General features: G+C 40.3%; 1 protein-coding gene across 1 annotated transcript; it reads right to left on the reverse strand.

Annotated features, from left to right (window-relative positions):
• Positions 1 to 380: 380 nt before the first annotated feature.
• On the reverse strand, positions 381 to 9865 carry COMMD6 (COMM domain containing 6). The gene is made up of 4 exons (XM_012506996.2): positions 9715 to 9865; positions 9615 to 9626; positions 4038 to 4190; positions 381 to 584 (listed from the first exon to the last, which is right to left on the reverse strand). The coding sequence occupies exons 1-4, from the start codon at positions 9847 to 9849 to the stop codon at positions 534 to 536; spliced, it is 351 nt and encodes a 116-aa protein (XP_012362450.2). The 5' UTR covers positions 9850 to 9865; the 3' UTR covers positions 381 to 533.
• Positions 9866 to 17526: the final 7661 nt, after the last annotated feature.

A 17526-nucleotide genomic window follows, 5' to 3' on the forward strand; every position in this document is an offset into this window, starting at 1 on the left:
TAAAGGAGCAATGGTCAATCTTAATCTGATTACAAATATGTGAAAAAAGAAGCCTCACTCTTCTGATTGCCGTTATAATAAGTGATGGCTATAGAATTGAATTTGTAAAGTTATCCTAATCAAATACTACTTTTCTAATTTATATATATTTTTATATACATAACTCCAAATAAGATTGTTTATAAAATGGGTTCCATCCAGTACAAGTTTTTAAACTATTGTTGTAACACATAAATTTGTGCTGCCTCCAATAGCAATGATTCAACTGTTAGTCTGATTATATCATTCACATTATTACCAAGTACATCCTTTAAAGTGTCTAATTCAGTCACTTTTATAAAGCACATTCACAAAGGTGTGCATTGATCACCACTACCCAATTCCTGTTTGTCTGATTTTTATTATTTAAAAAAAGGGAAAAACAAAAGTGCATTTTCCATTCAATAAATGTTCTATCCTTATTTGGTTTTGTTGCAGAAAGTGAAGTCCATGACTTTAGAATGATAGTAATTTATCAACCAAAGAATCCGTCTTCACACCGTTTCAATAACTGCAGCAATTTCCTTGAACTGTCTGTAGAAATTCTGGAGAGAAAGGGGGAAAATAGTATTAATTTTGCTTTTAGAAGATATTTAAGTAGTTATTTTAATTATATCTGACTACCAGAGACTATATAACATATTAAGTTTGCATTTTAATATTCTATTCTCAACTACTGAAGGTTGCTGTAAGAAATAAACAGGTGCAATTTGGCGCTGCAAGCAAAAATACTACTGTGGGGTTGGATAATTATCTCATGACTAAACTTTTCAAAAAGCACATGAGAAAGTCCTTTTAAGATCACACCAGATTTATTAAACACTCAGCACTGTCCTAGACACTGAATATAAAAACAAAAATAACAAGTTGGTTCCAGGCCTCAAAACACTTTCAATCTAGTAAAGGACTGCATTTCAGTGTGGTAGGGGCTGTCTCATTTAAGATTATGGGTTCAATTACTAGAAGAGAGATCCAACATTAACAATGGCTTATATGGTAGAAGTTTTTTTCTCTGTCATTTAAAAATTAAGCTGGTATAATTGTTCTCCTATAGAAGTCATCTTCTTTTAAATCTCAGGTAAGAAAGGAATCAAGCAAATTGTTCTTCTGTCTCCTCCTGTACCTACCAGGAAGCTAGGAGACAAATTTGAAACTTAACCTTGGCAATCAGGATACCTTCTAATGATTTATACATCTGCATTTTCCTTCTTATTTGGTCTTAATTTTCTATTTTGCTACTTAAGAGGATTTGTATTGTTTTAATGTATATGCAAATTTGTCACAGAATGAAGCAAAGTGTAACTATTTCTTTAAAAATATGTACTGATGTTCAAAATTTTAGTTATCAAAAAGATATAAATTAAAAACTCAAAGAATGTTTCTTAGCTCTCAGTCATGTAATGTGATTAACAGGCTATCCTGTGGTTAGTTTTAAGCCATGTAAAAACTCTCTTTAAAAGAGTTGCCTCTGATGAAAATGTTTTTGTGTATATTTATATTTAATATGTTTATAATGTATGTTTATATGTATATACTATGTATGTGTATACATACACACACACAATAGAATATCACACAGCCATAAAAAAAGAAGGAAATCCTGCCATTTGCAACAACATGGATGAACCTGGAGGACATTATGCAAAGTGAAATAAGCCAGACACGGAAAGGCTAATACTGCATGATCTCACTTATATGTGGAATCTAAAAAAGTCAAACTCACAGAAGCAGAAAGGAGACTGGAGTTTGCCAGGAGCTGAGGCTGGGGTCAATGGGGAAATGTTAGTAAAAAGGTACAAACTTTTGGTTATAAAATGAGTAAGTCTGAGATCTAATATACAATATGGTGACTACAGTTGATAATATTGTATTGTTTACTTGAAATTTGCTAAAAAACATTTTACATGCCCTCAATACACACACACACACACACACACACACGCATGCACGCGCACACACGCACACTCTCTCCAAAAAAAAAAGGTAACTATGTGTGGGGGTGGATGTGTTAATTGGAGTGACTGTGGTAATCATTACACAATGTATATCTTTATCAAATCATCACATTGTGAAACCTTCAAAATACACAATTTTGTCAACTGTACCTCAATAAAGCTGGGGAAAAAAAGTTAATCCAGTTGTGATTTTTTTTTCCCATAGGAAAAAATTTCTAGAGGTGGAATTAGGACAGCACAAATGCTGCACAGAATAATAACAATTAGGCCAGCACTGTGAATTACAAAAAAGGCCAAAATGTATATTCTCTTTTGAAATTGACTGAGTCCTCATATTTAGTTGAACATTATTCCCATATCACAATATACATTTATTTCCTTTTCACTAAGTCTCAGTTCCAAGACACTAATCAACATTAATAATGTTAAATTTGTGAACATTATTTTTGTTTCAAAGCAGGGATATCTACTTTAAATAAAGAAATCAGGCTGAGCATGGTGGTTCACGCCTGTAATCCCAGCACTTTGGGAGGCTGAAGTGGACGGATCAACTGAAGTCAGGAGTTTCAGAAGTGGACGGATCAACTGAGGTCAGGAGTTTCAGACCAGCCTGGCCAACATGGAGAAACCTCATCTCTGCTAAAAATACAAAAATTAGCCGGGTGTGGTGGTGCGTGCCTGTAATCCCAGCTACTCAGGAAGCTGAGGCAGGAGAATTGCTTGAACCCAGGAGGCGGAGGTTGCAGTGAGCCTAGATCATGCCATTGCACTCCAATTGCATCCAGCCTGGGCAACAAGAGTGAAACTGTGTCTCAAAAAGAAAAAAAGAAATGAAAGGGAAACAAATTATTTAAAATGTAGTTTATAAAAGTAGAAATAAAACGTATCATAAAGTGGTATATGAAAGGGTCTTCTTTAAAAGGAAGCCAATATAATTTGTTAGTTTTGCAAAGAATCACTTTTTATTTCCATTTCATTCACGATGGTTGCTTTCTTTGACTTTTAGAGTACTAACTGCTGTTTAAGTACTAAGTGTAAGTACTAAGTTAGTACTAGTGTAAGTGCTAAGAATAGATTCCTACCTACTCATACCAAAAGGAACAAACCAAACAAACAAAAACAAAACTGTACAGGACAGTTAAATTAATGACAAAACATCTCCAGTATGTACATTTAAAAGAAAACCTGGCCGGGCCCGGTGGCTCACACCTGTAATCCCAGCACTTTGGGAAGCCGAGGTGGGCGGATCATGAGGTCAGGAGATCGAGACCATCCTGGCTAACATAGTGAAACCCCATCTCTACTAAAAATACAAAAAAATTAGTTGGACGTGGTGGTGGGCGCCTGAAATCCCTGCTACTAGGGAGGCTGAGGTAGGAGAATGGTGTGAACCTGGGAGGCGGAGCTTGCAGTGAGCCAAGATCGTGCCACTGCACTCCAGCCTGGGCGACAGAGTGAGACGCCGTCTCAAAAAAAAAAAGACGACCTGATTTATTCACCCCCCTCCCCCACACCTTTTATTCCTCCTTGGTTACAGAAAAGAGGTAGAATGATAATACGGTAACATAACTCTAAACTACTGAGTTACTTAAGTCCCCAGCTGATAAAGCCAGCCAAGAAGTACACTTGCTCTGACCTGCCTTTTGTAAACATTATTAGTCAGAAAATTCAGGGTCAACACTATTCAAAGATTCATTTAGCTTAACATTCTTGAATATTAAGCCCAAAGGAATAAGAATAAAACATTTAAATGCAAAGTAAATATCCTGCCACTGAAGATAAAAATTTCCTAAACATACTGAGAGGAGCACTGTTCAAGCGATCAAATGGCACAGAACACAAATTCAGCACATTATATTGAAAATAATTTATCAAATTCCCAAAGACAAATTCATGTCTCTTGCATATACTACTAGTAAACGTAAAGCATATCAATCTACAAAAAAAAACCATTAAAGTTTTCCCATAGAAAGATTTTATATATCTTTTTATGCGATGATTACAGAAAAGCTGAGCTAAAACTAGATGAGTTAAATCACAAACCTGAAACTGTGGAATCGTCATTTCAAAGCACTTGGTCTTTACTTGGCCTGAATGATCTGCCACTTTTAGCATCACTGCAACATAAGGATACTTAAGAGATCTGCAAGTGTCTGAGCTCACAGCCATACCCAGTTTCCACTGAAAATCTACAAGCTTTAATAAGACAGGACAAAATAATACATTAGTAGTTAACATCACCTGGAATGCAGATATTTATTCAATTTTGCTGCAGTTACACTCAACTTTTAGTTTCAAAGCTGGTCATATTTAAAGTATCTTCATTTTAATACTGCTAGAGGAACAATAATCAAATGAAAAAATGGAGAGGTAATAAGGGATATAAACACAGTTAGAAAACACCATCAGAGTTAAAAATGGAAAAAAGCAAAAAGTGAAAAAAAAAAATCTCCCCTCCAATGTATAATGGAAGTGGAAGGAAGATGTGGCAGTATTGGTTTCATCTGACAGGCTTGGAGTATCTTTCAGTTCACTTTGCTGTTCCATGCTCAAGCCTTACATTAGCATGTATAGTGATAAGGTGGTTTTGGATTTCATCATTGCTCATGACAGATACATGTCCTGGGTGATGTGCTATGCAGTTTACATGTATTAAATACCTCACTGAATCAACATTTATCTGTCCTAAAGTAGATGGCTCTTGTAAGAAAATATGAAAAATAAAGTTGACAAGTGACCAAAAAGCCAGTAATTCCTTGCAAATTGAGCTTTCAGAGGTTTTCACAGTACTTTTATATCCTTTATCTTACTATGGAGAACTTACCACATTAAGTCACTTAAACTTTCCCTGTAGGCACTGGGGACTCTACTGAAAGTTTTTTTTTTTTTTTTGAGACGGAGTCTCCCTCTGTCGCCCAGGCTGGAATGCAGTGGCACAATCTCGGCTCACTGCAAGCTCCGCCTCCTGGGTTCACGCCATTCTCCTACCTCAGCCTCCCAAGTAGCTGGGACTACAGGCGCCTGCCACCACGACCGGCTAATTTTTTTGTATTTTTAGTACAGATGGGGTTTCACCGTGTTAGCCAGGATGGTCTCCCATCTCTTGACCTCGTGATCTGCCTGCCTCGGCCTCCCAAAGTGCTGGGATTACAGGTGGAAGCCACCGCGCCCGGCAGAAAGTTTTTCAATAGAGAGAATGATATCAAAATATTGATTAATGGATATCCAGGCTGGGCATGGTGGCTTACACCTGCAATCGCAGCACTTTGGAAGGCCAAGGCAGGTGGATCACTTGAGAGCAGGGGTTCCAGACCAGCCTGGGCAACAGCCCTGTCTCTACAAAAAATGCAAAAGTACAAAAAGTAGCCAGGCATGGTAGGGAATGCCTGTAAGTCCCAGCTACTTGGGAGGATGAAGTGGGGGGATCACCTGAGCCCAGGAGGTCAAGGCTGCAGTGAGCTGTGAGCATGCTACTGCACTCCAGCCTGGGCAACAGAGACCCCAAATCTGAAAAAAAAAAAAAAAAAAAAAAAGAGAGAGAGAGAGAGATATTCATCTGGTGGCTGCAGAACACAATAATCCAAGTCTGAAGTTATATAAGTGCCTGAACTAAGTTGGTGACAAGCAGGACTAAACTGATCATATGAAGGATGCATTGCTAGGTCTTGATGATTGCCTACAAGATACAACTATAGTTGTTTATAGAAAATTATAAAAAATTGAGCTTGGATAACTGGGAGAATGCTGAGGTATCCAGTCCAAAAGTATCATTAAGAGATGATACTAGGGTTATCTCTATAGGAATGTTCAGAAAGTGGCTAAAAATCCAAGAACAGAATTCAGGAGAGTTCATGAGTAGAGAGAGTTTTAATTCCAGTTCAATAGTGATGTCCAAAAATTGAACCAGGAATTCATTTTCCTTTTTTTTTTTTTTTTTTTCCAGACAGGATCTCAGTCTGTTGCTCAGGCTGGAGTGCAGTGGCATGAACATGACTCACTGCAGCCTAGACCTCCTGGGTTCAAGCGATTCTTCTACCTGGGCTTCCCTCCCCTAAATGTTTTGAGTAAGAAATAAGTAAGCAATTTCTTATTCTTAACAGTATTTAGCCTGTACAACTCCTTGATGGAAGAAGTTCCACTTTTACCATCAACATTAAAGTGGCAGAGTAAAGGGTTGCCTATTTGTTTCTCAAAATCTGAAATAAAACTAGAAGATTTCAAGCAGAAAAGCAATGAAGGCGTGCAATGCTAAGTTCCACTCACTATTAAAACAGTGAAATTGTCAGGTGAGGAAACAGGGAGAGCTGCCATCAAGACACTGTGCAAAGTCAGTCTTCACAACTGAAAGAAAGCTAAGACTAGGTTTATGAGATGAGAATTTCCAAAATTCTAACCTCAACATTTAAATGCAAATTGAAAGCAAACTTCTAATAATTGTGGTTTTGCCTTAAGTAGGAGTGAACTGCATAGATTTAAAAAATAAAAGAATATAAAAGAAAAAATCAGAACAGAGAGCACTTACCACTATGCAGAATGTTAAGAATGAAACAATGTACGGTAGCCCCAAAATTATTGTATGATGAAGTATTAAAAAAGGAAAACATACAAAGAAACTAAAAGCTAGTAGTAAAAAAGGAAATATAAAAACATCCAGAAGTAAAATGAATACAAAGAATAATCAGAAAGTAAATATACAAAAAGGTAAACAAACAAATTAGCTGTAGTCACACTAAAAATTGATGTGGAGGCTGAAGTTACTAGTAATATAAAAACATGACTATAAAAACTGTCTATAAAGATAAAACTGGTAATTCCTATGTGTTTTGAGTAAGGGAGGGAAGCCTCACTATTCAGTATATACTAAGCAATACTATATTCTAGGAATTAGGGATGTAAAAAATAGTTTCTGACCTTCAGAATTCTAGTGGGGAAGGCAGACAATAAACAAAAATATAATGAAATGGTAGTACTATAGTGTGATGAAATGCAGGGTAAGGTGAGAGGGTGACAAGAAAGGCTATTTAGATAGAACCTGGGAAGACCTCTTTCATGCGGCTTTTGAACAGAAAGAGACTCGAAAAAAATGAAAAAAAAGCCACAGGATCTGGAGAAAAGAGCATTCTGGACTGAGGGAGAAGCATGCTTAGTGTGTTCAGGGAACGAGGCCCAGGTGGCTGGAAGGGCATGAGCTAGGAAGAGTGGTAACAGATGAGGAATCCATCTTCGAAGGGCCCTGTAGGCCACAGTAAATACCTACGACTTTTTTCCAGTGTGACAAGAATCTCTTAAAAAGCTCTGAGTAGCAGAGATACCTGGTCTAACATACATTGCAAAAGGCTCATCCAGACAGCCAGGTGAGGCACAAAGTTTAAGGAAGTTGGGAGACCCTGTTACGAGGCTACTGCGGTATTCCAGGAAACAGAATGGCGGCTTGGACCCAGGTGGCAGCAAGAGGAGGTGAATTTAGAGTAAGAGAAAACAATGTGCTGATCTGATTGTATGTCAGGTGTGAGGGAGAGTTGGGAGCCTCCAGCAATTTGTCAATTTCAGTTTAGGCACTGGTTTCTGTGGAGCTTCTGCTCTAAGTTGTGGTTCTCTGTATTCACAGACTGTCTCACCAATTTGGGCGACAGCAATTTGCCGTGACCTCGCTTCTCTGACAGATCCAAGAGGAGTTGCTGATTTTTCAGTTTGTTCAGTTTTTCCTTGTTGCTAGGACAGGGTGATGACTTCCAAGCTCCTCACGTGCTGGACCGCAAAGTAAAAGTCTACTGCTTTTTGTAATTTTCTTCATAAAACTTTTAAATATCTTTTGTTAGATTTCTTGCAAGGTACTCTGTAATTTTCTTTTTTTTTTTTTTAAGAGATGGAGTCTCACTCTGTCACTCAGGCTGAACTGCTGTGGTGTAATCACAGCTCACTGCTGCCTCAAACTCCTGGGCTCAAGAGATCTTCTCAGCCTCCTGAGTAGCTAGTACTACAGGTCTGTGCCTCCACACCTGATTAATTTTTTTGTTTTTATAGAGATAAGATCTTGCTATGTTGCCCACGCTGGTCTCAAACTGCTGGCCTCAAGCAATCCTCCCAAAGCCCTGAGCTTACAGTCATGAGCCACCATGGCTGGCCTGTAATTTCTTCATGTTATAAATGACATCTTTAAAATTATATTTTCCAACTCTTTATGTCTGAACAAAGAACGTTCAACAATGGAATCACCTTGCTGACTCTCACATTAATTCTAATAATGTTTGTAAATGATCTTGGCTTTTCCTACGCAAATAATCATATACTCTGTGAATGACAGCATAGAAGGATGTGCAGTAGGCTGAATAATGGCCCTCCCAAATATGTCCACATGCTAATCCTCAAAATCTATGAATATGTTACCTTAGGCAACAAAACAGTATTGGTAGATGTGACAAAATTAAGGACTTGGAGATGTGGAGATTTTCCTGGGTTATCCAGGTGGGCCTAATGTAATTGAAAGGGTCCTTATAAGAGGGAGGAAAAAGGGTCAGAGTCAGAGAAGGCAATGTGACAACGGGAGCAGAGGCTGGAATGATGTGCTTTGAAGATGGAAGCAGAGGCCACAAGCTAAGGAGGAAACATTCTCCCCTACCGCCTCAGAAGGAAAACAGCCCTGCAGGCACCTTGATTTTAGCCCCATAAGACTAGTTTAGGACTTCTGACCTCCAGAACTATAAGATAATAAATTTGTGTTTAAGCCAAAAAGACTTCAACTTTTAAAACCCCATAATTAGTATAATTGTTTCAGAATATCTTAAATACAAAACTTAACATAAGAGAATGGATAAAATGACTTATGAAAGATTGACTCGAAATGCACTAAGTCATATAACTAAGCAAAGCCAGGTAGACGGTTGACAGCTCTCTGACTTCCCCTACTTCCCAGGAATCCTAGAAAGCAAGATCGGTTAGGGAAAAATGACAGAGAGCAGTCAATGGACACCTCTTTCAGCCCCCGTATTCTAATTATTTCTTACCTCATCCCTTTCTTACATTTTGTATGGACTTGGGTAACTCCTGGCCTAAAAATACTCTAGTTTTAGTACTCCTATTCTGGGAAGTGTGTTATAAATTATTTGCCTACAAATAGTTTATTAGCTACAACAGCACAGCAGCACTTGAAACAGAAATGGGGCTAAGATATACTTTAAAAGTCAAATTCATATTCCTAGCATTATAAATGCATACTCTAAAAGGCTAAAATGCTATACTCCATCTTCAAAAATAACTTTTTTAGAGATTAAGAAAATGTCTGCGGTGCTATCTCTGCAAATTTTCATAACTTCTTTATCCATCACACTTTAAAATACCGTGTTCCTAGCTTCGAATAAATGTCGCCTAATCAAAGCCCAAAAATCCTTGATTTGCATTCTTTGGGCTAGTGCAGGGTGGGGAAGAGGAGCTTTCATTACAATGGCAACGGCTACCGGCTTAGGTGCAAAGGAGAAGGAGCAATGTAGGAAGGAGGGCTGAAGGTCACCGGCTCGCGGACACAGGACTGGGGGAGACCTGGGGAAGGCTCAGGGTGGCACGGTCTCGCGGCCGTGGGAGGCGGGCTGGCGGAAGACAGGGCGGTGCGGCCGCTTCACTCACCTGGTTGGTGACCTGAAACGGAAGCAGAAACACAATTTAGAGAAACACCTTTCTTGCTCCAGAGCCTCGCTGCCCGCTCTCCTTCCAGGTTGGAACTCGCCTCGGACTTAGCATCCAGCGGCGGCTCGCTGGACGCCTCCATGGGCAGCGTCTGGGACTCGCGCCCGGGACTCGAGAGAACGCCCCCCGACCAGCGCTTCCGCTTCCACTTCCTGCCCCTCGCGGCCTGGCGCATGGGGCGGACGTAGCGGGGTAAGCTGAAAAAAGCATCTTTATGTGACTCATTTTTTTCTTAATTAAACATATATTTTAGGAGACATTGAGTTAAAAGAAAATTATTTTATGGAAAAAGGCCAAAGTTTTGGGAGATACTTTGAGAAGAGAAGCGCTAATTAAATTTAGGATGCCGCTTCCCCCATCTAACAGTGACACGTGGGCTCTTCCAGTCTGGAGCGGGGCGGGGCACAGCGTACCGCTGCGGCGCTCCTCAATCCCAGCCAAGTTCGAAAGGTGCTGGGCGACCACACCCCCGGCCCAGGGGAGTTTGTCCTGCAAGGGAAGCCTGTGGGAACCAGTTATAGGATGAGCTGCTTCGCTGGCCTAGCTGTGGGCGGGGGTTGCTTTCCATTATCCCTGCTGTTCCTCTTGAATCCCAGCCCTCAGTCTGGCTGCGGAATACCTTCCCATCTTGTCTTCCCACTTCTTTCCTATTGACCTCAAATCCATCCTACACAAAGTATCCACAGTGATGTTTTTTCCCCGCCAACTTTTTATTTTGAAAAATTTATTTTTTTCAGAAAAATTGCAAAAAATAGTTCAATGAACACCTATTACCCTTCATCTAGATTCACCAACTGTTCGCATTGTACATATTTGCTTTATCTCGGCTTATATTAAGGATGATACTTCACTCCTAAATGCTTGAGCATGTTGTCTCCTAAGAACTAGGGCATTCTTCTAAATAACCACAATTCAACTATCACATTCAGGAAATTTAACATTGATAAAATACTATTCTCTAATAAATAAGCCAAATTAAAATTTCCCCACTTGTTTCAACAATATTCTTTAAAGTTATTCCCTACCCTATCCACAACCAGAATCTAATCAAGGGCTGCCTTGAATTTGGTGATCATGTCTCTTTAGTCTCCTGTAATCTAGAACTGCACTGGTAAAAGGTCAGCAGGACTGTGTTCCTCAATGAAGGTTCGGGAGTCGTGGGGTTTGGGTGGGGGACGGGGGCGGGATCTGCTTTCAGGCTCATTCGGGTTGTTGGCAGAGCTCAGTTCTGTGCAGTTTCCTTGCTGGCTTTTAGATGGGGATTCCCAGCTCCTAGAGGCCATCTGCATTCTTTGGCTTGTGGCTCCTTCCTCAATCTTCAAAGCCAGGAAGGGCAGGTCAAGTCCTCCTCACACTTTAAATCTCTCTGATCTCCCTTTCTGTATGATCTCTCCTGTTCCTGTTCCTTCTTTTGTACATCTCTCTGACTCTAGCCTGAAAAAATTCTCTGTTTCTAAGGGCCGAAATAATTATTAGATCAGTATAACCAAATAATTAAGAATAACTTTTTTTTTTTGAGACAGAGTCTCACTCTGTCACCCAGGCTGGAGTGCAGTGGCTCACTGCAACCTCTGCCTCCCAGTTTCAGACAATTCTCCTGCCTCAGCCTTTTTGAGTAGCTGAGATTACAGACATGCATCACCATGCCCGGCTAATTTTCGTATTTTTAGTAGAGATGGGGTCTTTCCATGTTGAGCAGGCTGATCTCGAGCTCCTGTCCTCATGTAATCCACCCACCTCGGGCCTTGGCCTCCCAAAATGCTGGGATTACAGACGTGAGCCACCGTGCCTGGCCTCTTTCTATCTTAAGGTACATAAACTTTAATTATATTTGTAAAGTCCCTTCAGATCAGTACCTAGTGTTTCAATGAGTAATCAGGATGGAAATCTTTGGAGGAGGGCATTTTTAGAATAATGCTTACCTTAAATACCCTCATAGGGTTGTTGGAGAATTACATTAGTTAATGCATGTTAAGCATCTAAAAATGTCCCTGGCATGTAGCACTCGGAAACTAGGCCAAAAAAAACAAAAAACAAACAAAAAAAATCCCCACTGACTCAAGGTTATTGGATGATTAAATGTACTAATTAGCTTGGGAGGATAGTCCCTGAATGAATCAGATGATGTCTTCTCTAAGGAAGTCAGATGAAAAGACAGAACACTGCTGTGCATCCGGCTGGTCAGTGCATGGGTTCTTTTTGCCAGGAAATGTTTTTCTTTTTTTTTTTTTTTGAGACAGAGTCTCGCTCTGTTGCCCAGGCTGGAGTGCAGTGGCACGGTCTCACCTCAGTGCAACCTCCAACTCCCGGGTTCAAGTGCTCCTCCTGCCTCAGCCTCCCAAGTAGCTGGGATTACAGGCACATGCCACCACACCCAGCTATGTTTTTGTATTTTAGTAGAGATAGGGTTTCACCGTGTTGCCCAGGCTGGTCTCGAACTCCTGAGCTCAGGCAATCCGCCCGCCTCAGCCTCCCAAAGTGCTGGGATTACAGGCGTGAGTCACCGTGCCCGGCTCCAGGAAATCTTTTTCTTGAGTTCTTGTTGTCATCATGATGAGGGGGTAATAAATATATACACGCACGCGCACACACACACACACACACACACACGCACCCCTTAACTTTGTAAAAATGCTTCAAAAAGGTGAAAAGATAGGTATTTTAAAAGGTATTTTTTGTTCTTTGTATTTTTCATGCATTTCTTTAAAAACTGTTTATTATTGTTCTAATTCAACATGAGTGCACTTCAAAAACCTATTGATCTGATTTGGGGAGAGTAAAATGTCATTAGAGTTTAGGGCAATCTCTGCCAATTGTTACTCCTGCAACACATGTGATAAACTGTTTATGTTTCAGACCTCCATCTTATAAGAGATCACTTACACAAACTTCGCAGTTGGAAAATACAGATGTTATGAATAGAGTCAAAAAATGCTAATATTAAAAATGCATGAGTATAATTTTGTTTTATTTTTACATACTGACATATAAGTAGAACATATGTCAGAAAATATTTTTGGAGCTCTTACAGTAAGCCTAGTACTATCGCATGCATAGGAAGAAATCCATAGAACTAGGGCATAAACTCTGATCTCATGAGCATTATGGTGTAAGGTAGAAAACAAAATTGATACTCATGAAGCAGGCAACGCTTCAATTTAAGTATTTATTTTAAGACTTTTTTTGTGCCAAGTGATATGCAGTTGTCCCTCAGTATACTTAGGAGATTGGTTCCAGGACCAATTAAGGCAGATGACAAGGTACCAAAATCTGCAGATACTCAAGTCCTGCAGTCTGTCCTGCTGAACTTGAGTATAGGAAAATTCTGCCTCCCTATTTGTGGGTTTAGCATCCTGGGAGTATAGCAGCTTTGATCTGCGGTTGGTTTAAAAAAAAATCTCACCAGCACAGTTCAAACCCATGTTGTTCAAGGGTCAACTGAAATTCTAACTCGAGCTAGCCTAAGCAAAGTAGCAGAAATTATTGTCTCACAGAGGCAGCCTCTGAAATGTTGTAGTGGAGCCAGCTGCAGGGTCAACAGAACTGTGAGATGTGAATAGCAAAAGTGCCCCATCTCCACTTCTCAGTTGTGGTATGGCCTTCTGCTTGTCTGCTGGCTTCAGTCTCTTCAGCTTCTCCATACGTTGTTGGAGAGTAGTGTGTATATATAGACACATGGCCACCAACATCTCTGGGTTCACAGCCTTATGACTCATGATCCAAGGAGAAAGAGGAAGCTGCCCGTCCATCTCAATCCTCAGAGAAGGACTCTAGTTGATCTACTTGGACCAATACTGGGTCTGGAGTGATGTGTTACTATTTTTGTCCATGCTGCCTTCTGTATTCATAAGGGGTAGAGTTGTGTGATTGGTAGAGTCACTGGAAGTAAAAGGGGTGAAAAGCCATGCTCTACAGGAGATGGAGGTGAGAATGATGCAGCAAAGCTTGGATGCAAATATACTAGGGAAACAAAATAAATGTGCACTCAACATATTTACTATACTGTATTACAATGCACTATCCTGTGTAGTCAATGGATATGGTATGCACAATAATGGCCCCCCAAATATGTTACTTTCTAATCCCCAGAATTTATGAATATGTTATGGTGCATGTTTAAATAACAGACAGAGGCTCTCTAAAAGAAAATATTTATTTGCGCATAGGGCATTGCAGCAGAAATACATATGCCATAGTAAACTATGTGCATATTCAAGGAGGTAAAGGAAGACAAAGGTTTTTAATGGAAAAATGAGGATGATTACATAATTGTTTTGTGATAATTATCCTTGCCTACAAGTATTAATAACAACGGTGATGCCAGTCAGCAGCTGGACAGGCAGTTGCTGGGCAGATGACCTTGCAAAAGTATTTTTTGTGTAAGGGTGCAATGGCCTTTGTGCAAGGTTGTGGTATTGGCAGAATCTTTTGTGATAGTTTTTGTTATCTGGCATTTATGCATGAAAGCTGTCTCACGGCCTTCCCCAGCTCTATTTGTCAAGGTTTCTTTTTCTTTCTTTCTTTCTTTCTTTCTTTTTTTTTTTTAGACAGAATCTCGCTCTTTTGCCCAGGCCGGAGTGCATTTTTGATACAGAGTTTCCCTCTTGTTGCCCAGGCTGGAGTGCAATGGTGCGGTCTCGGCTCACTGCAACCTCTGCCTCCTGAGTTCAAGCGATTCTCCTGCCTTAGCCTCTCAAGTAGCTGGGATTACAGGCATGTGCCACCACGCCTGGCTAATTTTGTATTTTTAGTAGAGACAGGGTTTCACCATGTTGGTCAGTCTGGTCTCAAACTCCTGACCTCAGGTGATCCACCTACCTTAGCCTCCCAAAGTACTGGAATTACAGGCATGAGCGACTGCACCCAGCCCTTTTTTTCTTTTTAACACGAGTGACTCCATTATGATTCTTACAACTTTCACAATTACATAAAAAGGGGAAATTAAGGTTTCTAATTAGCTGACTTTAAAAGGAGGAGAGTTTCTTGGATTACTCAGATGAGTCCAGTGTATTCACAGGGTCCTTAAAGATGAAAAGTAGAGGCAGAGGAGTTAGAGTCAGAGAGAGAGAGAGTGTTAGAGTGATAGATTCCATGTGACTCAGCCAGCCTTTGCTGGTTTTGAAGACAGATGGAGGCCAAGAGCCAAAGAAGGAAGGCTGCTTCTAGAAGCTAGAATGGGCACATTAGCAAAGACGTGGAATCAACCTAGATGTCCATCGGTGGTGTACCTGGATAAAGAAAATGTACATATACACCATGGAATACTACACAGCCATAAAAGAGAACAAAATCATGTCCTTTGCAGCAACATGGATGGGGCTGAAGGCCATTATCCTCAGCAAATTAATGCAGAAACAGAAAAACAAATACACGTTCTCACTTATAAGTGGGAGCTAAACACTGAGTAGACATGAACATAAAGAAGGGAACACACACTGGGGCCTACTTGAGGGTAGAGAGTGGGAGGAAGGCGAGGGTTGAAAAACGACCTATCTGGTACTATGCTCATTACCTGGGTGTTGAAATAATCTCTATAATGAGCCCCCTTGACACACAATTTACCCATGTAACAAACCTATACATGTATCCCCTTAACCTAATATAAGTTGGAAAGAAAAAAAATCATCTGGAATAGGAAAGAAAATGGATTCTCCCTTATATCTCCCAAATAGTTTCCAGAAGGAACACAGCCCTGTCAATACTGTGATTTTAGCCCAGTGAGCCCCATTTCAGACTTTTGAACTTCAGATCATAAGATACAAATTTGTGTTATTTGAAGCCACTAAATGTATGGTAATTTGTTATAGCAGCAGTAGGAATTTGACAGAGTAGAGCATAACAATGAGTGCTGTGATCTTGACAGTCACCTAGGCATGAATCTAAATCCCTTTTCTACCACTCAGCTGTGTCACATCATTCAAGTTGGCCTTTCTGAGCATCAGCTTTCTTAGCTGTAAAAATAGAGCTATCAATATTTGTCCCACGAGGTTTTTATTAAGGGATAAATGAGATTCTGTATGTAAAGCACGTAGCAAAGGTTCTGAACATAGTAAGTGCTGATAAATCCTAAATGCTATTGTCATCAGCACGATATTCAATACTCCAAAGAAGCCTATAGGTTATGTAGATCATACATTATCTCTACAGGTGAGAAAACTGAAGTTCAGGAATGGTAATCAACATCACCTAGCTAATAAGTAAAACTTAAAGCAGTTTGGTATTAATTTACAATTTGCAATCTAATTTCAGAGAGCTCTGGAGAGATTCCTGACTCCCAGTGTATCTGCTGAAATGCTCCTCAGCTACTTTCTGCTAATTGACTGTTTTATTTGTACTCCAGGTTATTCAAGAAGATGAGTGATTCTGTGTGTGTTGTGGTGGTGGTGGGTCGGGCGGAGGTGGGGTAATCAACAAGCAGCATCAGTAAGATGCAGAACCGGGAATAAGCATGATCACTAATCCTAGAATCATGGAGGTTTTAAAGTGGGACTTAAAATTTTTAGCCTTTAGGCCAAATTTGGCCTACTCACATGATTGAAAAAACAAAACAAAACAAAACAAAAAACAATCTGTATCAGAAACTCCGAATGAGAATGCACTTAGGAAAGTTTTATGCCTTCCAGTTGTCACGGTCCTTACATCACTCTTTCATTTCTCCTGTCTACTTCACACATCTGAAACCTTCAAGACACAGTTTTCAACCTTCGGCTTAAAGGTTGAAGAGTCTAGTGTTAAAAAAAAAATGAGACCAGCCAGGCGTGGTGGCTCACGTGGTGTAATCCCAGCACTTTGGGAGGCTGAGGCGGGTGTATCACTTGAGGTCAGGAGTTCGAGACCAACCTGGCCAAAATGGTGAAACCCCATCTCGAATAAAAATACAAAAATTAGCCGGGCGTGGTGGCGCATGCCTGTGATCCCAGCTAATCTGGAGGCTGAGACAGAAGAATCGCTTGAACTCAGGAGGTGGAGGTTGCAGTGAGCAGAGATTGCGCTACTGCACTCCTAGGTGACAGAATGAGACTTTGTCTCAGAAATAAAATAAAATACAAAAAATTTGGTGGCGCATGCCTGTTTGGGAGGCTGAGGCACTAGAATTGCTTGAACCTGGGAGGCGGAGGTTGCCATGAGCCAAGATAGCTCCATTGCACTCCAGCCTGGGCGACCAAGCAAGACTCTGTCTCCAAAAAAAAACAAAAACAAAAACAAAAAACAAGACTTAAGTAGGTAAAGTGCCTGGTTTAGAGAAACACAACTAGATAATCATGATTTCTGATCAAGTGTGGAGAATGAGTTCATTCTGAGGACAAGGCCTAATTATGTAAGGCTCTGGTATGTTTTCAAGCATTGCCAAAAGGCCATGTTTAGGAATGATAGTTTGGCAATACAACATACACTCAAGGCAGATGACAGGGTACAAACACATGCAGCAGGAAGGAAGCTGGACATACTGCTATGAAGATAAGTAATATGATAGTGAGTAGTCAAGGTGAAGTGCCGTAAATGAGTTACAGGTATACAGAGAGACTGACCCCTCCCAACCCCATAGCCCTAGGGGCAGTTAGGTGGGGCCTGAACCTGAAAGATTCCCTGGGCTGGTTACAACTATGATGACAAACAAGTCAGGTGTCCTACAAATAGCAAATTTCACCAATTCTTAGACATGTATTTTTTCACATTTACATCAGGAATTATAGTGACCATTACATCAGATGGTTTCTTTTTCTTTTCTTTTCTTTTTTTTTTTTTGAGACGGAGTCTTGCTCTGTCACCCAGGCTGGAGTGCAGTGGCGCTATCTCTGCTCACTGCGAGCTCCGCCTCCTGGGTTCACGCCATTCTCCTGGCTCAGCCTCC

Source organism: Nomascus leucogenys, chromosome 5 (genome assembly GCF_006542625.1).
Source record: "Nomascus leucogenys isolate Asia chromosome 5, Asia_NLE_v1, whole genome shotgun sequence".
Taxonomy (NCBI): Eukaryota; Metazoa; Chordata; class Mammalia; order Primates; family Hylobatidae; genus Nomascus; species Nomascus leucogenys.